The sequence below is a fragment of the Brachionichthys hirsutus genome, chromosome 17, assembly GCF_040956055.1.
Source record: "Brachionichthys hirsutus isolate HB-005 chromosome 17, CSIRO-AGI_Bhir_v1, whole genome shotgun sequence".
NCBI lineage: Eukaryota > Metazoa > Chordata > Actinopteri > Lophiiformes > Brachionichthyidae > Brachionichthys > Brachionichthys hirsutus.
In genome coordinates, this window is record NC_090913.1 from 1865903 (window position 1) to 1872011 (window position 6109).

Below are 6109 nucleotides of genomic sequence, written 5' to 3' on the forward strand. Positions count from 1 at the left end.
ACTGACTTGTTTCTGTGTTGCCGCCGTGGACCGGTTCCGGGTCAGAATCGGCTGGATCGGGTCCGACTCATGTGGCCCATGTATATAAAGTAAAGTCCGCTTTTGGAGCTGAGGCAGGACATTGACCTTTAACCCCAGGTCATTTATTCAGCCCGCAGCAAATGAAAGACGCGTCTCATCGTCTCGGTTAGATAGAGGAGGCTGCCGGTCCTCCGGCGTGCTTCCTGATGTTTGCCCCCCCCCGGACCGTCTCAGAGGTGACCCAGACTCTCAGCTCCACCTGCGCTGCAGGTGATTTGATGAAATATAACCAGATGACCTTTAACATTTATTATCTGTGAAAGAGGAGGATCTAAAATATAATTTAAAAATGAAGCGATGAAACAAAACTATAAAGAACGATGAGGATGTTTAAGCACATATATTTTACTAAAGTATGACGTCAACAAGTTCGACCGTGCATCCGGATCCGCCTCCTCGTGCTGGTTGATTGGACCAGGTCTCCACCCTCTGGGGGACCGAGCTCTCTGCGTCCTGCGCGTTGTTTTCCTGCGGTGCCGGTGATCCCGGGACGTGGAATGGATTCCTCCCTGGAGTTTTCCAGCTCTTTGGGAAGCTTGTCGTCGCTGCTGACTCGCTGCCGGACCTTTAAGGTTCTGGTGATCGGGGACTCCGGGGTGGGGAAGACCTGCCTCACCTACCGGCTCTGCGCCGGAGAGTTCCCCGGCAGAGTGGAGGCCACCATCGGGGTGGACTTCCACGACCGAGTGCTCGACGTGGACGGAGAGAAAATAAAGGCAAGTAAAGGTTTCATCTTCCACGTAAGACACTGGACTGAAATGGGAACTAATGCGCGTGTTCGTCGTGCGCAAAGCTGATCCAGACAGCTCCATGTGCGCGCGGCTAGAGATGCTAAGAAGTTCTGAATGTGCCGGTTTGAAACTCGTCCGGTCCAGTGATGGACTCGGTGCGTCTTGGTATTGATCTGGACGAGCTTTTAGCGGATCCGTGCGCGTCCTGCTCGTCTCTGTGCCCCGATGATGATGATGACTCATTCCATGTGCGTGTTGTTCTGTTTTTCTGTTCGGGGTATTTCAACACGCGTGTTTCCTCTCCCTGCCTTCCTACTTTCTCATTTCTTCTTTCTCGCCTTGATATTTTCATCATCCCCCCCCCCCCCCCCCCCCCCCCCACACACACACACACACACACACACACGCCACCATCAGCTCCAGCTGTGGGACACTGCAGGACAGGAGCGATTCCGGAAGTCCATGGTGCAGCACTACTATCGGAATGTCCATGCTGTGCTCTTGGTTTATGACGTCACGTGTCCCGCCAGCTTCCACGGCCTGAATTCCTGGTTGGAAGAGTGCAGGCGGAACTCCCTTGGTCAGGAAATCCCCAGGTAGCCACGCCCCCGGAAGCTTCACACAGGTGCAACTCGTTGACGCCGCAGCCCTGCGTTCTACTTCCTGTTCTGTATCCAGGTTCCTGGTGGGGAATAAGAGCGACCTCCGTGACCCCCCGCAGCGCCCCCGGCCAGGTGAGTCAGGAGCGAGCCAGGAGCTTCTCCGAAGCCCACGGCATGATGTTCTTTGAGACGTCTGCCAAGAACCCACGGCCCAGATCCCGGCGCGCCGAGGAGGCGTCCTGTCGGCGGAACACGGTGGAGGACATTGTTGTCGCCGTCGGCACCAAACTGAGGAGACAGAAGAAGCCGTCGGCGGCCGCCTCCCTGTTGCAGAGCGGCTCCTTCAAACTCCTGAGCAAGAAGAAGCCGGAGAAGGAGCTGTGGAGCTGCTGCTGAGAGGGGCGGGGGGGGTCCTGCTGGATCCGAGAAGAGCGGAGCGGGGGGGGGGCATTCTGCTGGATCCTAGAGGAGCGGGGGGGGGGGGCTCCTGCTGGATCCTAGAGGAGCGGAGCGGGGGGGGGGGGGCTTCTGCTGGATCCTAGAGGAGCGGGGGGGGCTCCTGCTGGATCCTAGAGGAGCGGGGGGGGGCTCCTGCTGGATCCTAGAGGAGCAGGGGGGGGGCTCCCGCTGGATCCATTCAACGTTTTAACTTTTGAAACACAGGCGCTCCCAGGCAGAGCTTTAGTATTTATACTCTTAAATATGTCAGATGTTGTGTATATTTGTGATCTCATTGTTTGAAAAAATCTGAAAAATAAAATATTGTAAATTCAGATCATTTAATTTATTTTACAATAATTCCGATGTGTTTGAGAACCTGTTGTGAGATCTTTGCGTCATGAACCGCAACCTGACTTGGGTCATGTGACGCTGCCGTGACGTCACCGCGGGGGCTTCAATGGCGCGTGTAGAAGTAGGAAATTATAACATCACATCCATTCATGGATTCAGCTTCTCCAAACCTGCAGAAAAGTGGTCGAAGGAAATCAAGTAGGAATCTTCACAGAGCCGGTGTCGGTGGATCAATCAGAATGATCCATGGCTTTATAGTTGGACTGATCCGGGCTCTGTGGCTTCTCATCACCGGACCGGACCGCACCACGAGAACCAAACATCACGGCAGTCATGCTTCGCTCCCGGTCAGCGTGGGAGTTGAACTTGCATCACATCCCGTCGATGATTCAGAGGTCCGGAACGGAGACGCTGCAGCGCGCCAGACGAACGGACGCCCGACTGGACAGGGAATCTGACACATTCATGTAGGGTGGGGGTCACCACCAGGTGGGGGTCTCTATCTCACCACCAAATTTCATCTGGATCGGATCCAGAATGGAGTCAATGAAAAAATATTACATTTTAACATTAAACCCATTTATGGATTCAAGAATCAGTTAAAAATACATAAACTCTGATTCACTTTCACTTTTCATGGTTGGTGTATAAAGATACCAAGAACAATCTAGAACCTTTTGGTACTGATCCAGATCACCATGTGGACGGTGTAGATCCGGTTAGGAGGGGAACAAGCTGCTTGGAGGAGGTCTGCTCTCTGATTTAATGTCTAATTAATGTTTTCCATGTGTTTCTGAGGAAGAGTGGTCGTCATCCTCACTCAAAAGAGTCAAACAAAATGTCAGAAATGCAAGTTTTTTTTATTTTATTTTATATTTTTTACATCAGTGTACGTCAGTCAATAGTGCCAGATCACACGAGAAAGTCATCTCAAGGCACTTTACAGGAGTACAGAACCCAACTAGAACCACAAGCGCAAGCACTTTGGCAACGGAGGCAAGGAAAAACTTCCCTTTAACAGGCAGAAACCTTGGAAAGAACCTAGGCTCATAGTGGTCTGTCTAACCGGCTGGGTTGTATCAGAAAAAATTGTATCATCCGCAAAATAACTTTCAGCAGGGTTGATACCAAAAAAATATCATTTAGATAAAGGGTAAATAGTTAGGTCTGTAATTGGACACAAATTGTTTATTGACACTTTTGTATACTGGTATCACTTTGGCCATTTTCATTTGCCCAGGAACAATACCACTCAGAAATGATTTGTTGCAAATATAAGTTAGTTGTTCAACAATAGAGTGAATGACTTCCTTGATGAGACTCATGTCTATTCCATGACAATCTGTTGACCTTTTATTTTTAAATTTATGAACTACCTGTAACACATCGCTTTCACATACTCCATGCAAAAACATTGTATTACTATTATTGGTGATACGTAACTTAATATATTCGTTTTTGGTAATTGTTTAGCTAAGTTGGGACCCACGCCAACAAAGAATTTATTAAAAGCATTGGCAATATCCTTTTTGTTGTCAGTATTTTGTTGGAAAATTTATTTATTTTTTATTTTCTATTAAGTTGTTTATCACCATCCATGTACCCTTAATATTATTTTTGTATTTTTGCAATAGCAGATCATAATGGGCCTTTTTTTGCTTCCGTAATATTACTAGTAGTTCATTGATTTTTATAATCTTTGTATCGTTTTTCTTTTTCCATGGTTGGATTTTTGATAAAGTCTGAATATAGCTTGTTCTTCTTTCTGCAGGCCTTTACCAAATCCTTAGACATCCACGGTGTTTTCCCTTTTTTAGCTATTTGCTCACATTTTTTCAGTGTTTGTCATATATTTGTAAAAATATCTCCAAGAATGTATTATACGAGTAATTTATATCATCAACATAAATTTCGTTCCAGTCACAATATAAAAGTTCATATTTCATAGCCTCAATGGCAACAGGTGTTTTTTCCCTGGTAGTTTTATAATTTATAGTTTCCATTGTTAGGGATATTTCTTCACAGCGAAACATTTCAATCACAGCAAATACAGGTAAATGATCTGTGATATCAGTAATCATAAATCCACTCTTTGCTTTGATACCGGTTTGATTTACAAATATGTTATCAATCAGAGCAACACTGTCTTTTGCTATCCTGCTAGGTCTTAATATTAATGGATAAAAACTCAAACTCATTGTATTAATAAATTCTGTAGTTTTTGCATGCTCATTTGATTGTAGCAATGTCAATGTTAAAATCACCACAGACCAAAGTCATCTTATTCCTATATCATCCAAATAATTCTATTATGTTTTTGGTTTTCTTGCATTTGATTTCTACTGATATACATTCCATTAGGTTTTCAATAGAAAACGTCATGTTCACAAGTACCATACAGTCTAAGCCAGTCATAACAAACAATGCGACCCCCCCTCCCCGTTTGCCACGTCTATTCTAGGTAAACATTTCGTAGCCATCTAGTTTATCCAGTAGCTCTTTTCCGTCTGTCATCCAAGTCTCTGAGACTGCAAGAACTGTAAACTTCTCGACAAGCTTATTCAGGTAGTCTTTAATCTTAGACAAGTTGCTATAGAGACTTCGAGAATTAAAATGAATAAGTGATAATCCAGAGCAGGGCTGAGAACACAGCCTTGGGGGGTCCCAGTGTTCAGGATCAGAGGGGAGGATGTGGTGTCTCCTATCCTCACCACCTGGGGCCGGTTGGTGAGGAAGTCTCTGACCCAGGAGCAGAGCGGTGGAGACAGTCCCAGGCTGTGGAGCTTCAGAGCCAGCATGTCCGGTGGGACGGAAAGTCTCCAAGACGGCGGCTTTCAACGTTCTGGACAAATTGATCTAAAAGCGCTCTTCGGTGCTTTGGGGGGGCGTGTGGTGGCTCGAATCGAGGACCTGGGCAAAGAGCTCAGGGATCGATCTGGGGAGGACCAGACTGAGTACTGGCTTGGAGGGACTGAAGTCTCACCTTGGCACACGAAACGAGGATTAACTGAGGACCCCCCTCACTCTCTCCCCATCTGAGAGAGTTCTGTACCGTCGCCAGGTCCTATTTGTCTACCAAAACAATCCAAGGACATGTCTCTCTGACTTTCCACACACAAACGGTTTCAATGTTGCACTGTACTTGTGCTGTGATGACTGACAATAAAAGCTTTCCATGTCCATTCCACTTTCTTTCAATAAAACTACAAAGATATGAATAGGGGGCAAAGACAAATTAAAAGTACAAAAATTGGGAAAAAAAATAAAAACAATAAATTTACAACAAATAGAACCCGACAACGGATTTGTTGAATACGCTTCAGTCTTGCGATGATAGATAAAGTGCTTCCTCATGCGCTTTCTTTTTTCATTGTTCTGACAGCATGAACTGGCCTTTAAATACAGACATTCTAACATCAAAGCCGCAGCTTTGAAGTTAACCTTCAAAAACTACAAAGGCTCATTTTCAAAGCCATAGCACTGTGATGAGCCTTTTCATGATTGGTCCATTCTTGTCACATGATACGGTTTAATGCTGACGCATTGGTCGACACCGCCACCTAGTGGCCATAAGCACAAACTGCCCTGGAGTCAAATACCGACAACATACCGATAGCTGAACATGAAGAGTTAAACCAGTATCATTTGGTTGTGGTCGTTTCAGCAAGGACGACAGCTGATTGGACAACGCTTTGATTGGATTGCTCTACACCCCTGCTCAGAAAAGCACTTTAAGATTCAGATCACGGTTTGGTGACAATGTTCCTTAGAGAACATTAAACTCACTCAAGTTCCGGCTTCTCTCCAAAACGGACAATCCAACACACAAAAATCGTAAAGTGAAAATGTCGTTTATTGGTACCATACATTAATTATCAAGGGCAGAAACTAACCAAATAAAAA

The 6109-nt window shown here is 45.9% G+C and overlaps 1 protein-coding gene across 1 annotated transcript; it reads left to right on the plus strand.

Moving 5' to 3' along the window:
* The first annotated feature begins 526 nt into the window (after positions 1-526).
* On the plus strand, positions 527-1840 carry LOC137906873 (ras-related protein Rab-33B-like). The gene is given in 4 exon segments (XM_068751166.1): positions 527-797; positions 1230-1408; positions 1491-1524; positions 1526-1840. Coding segments are annotated over 4 exon segments (717 nt in total). The 5' UTR covers positions 527-578; the 3' UTR covers positions 1811-1840.
* Positions 1841-6109: the final 4269 nt, after the last annotated feature.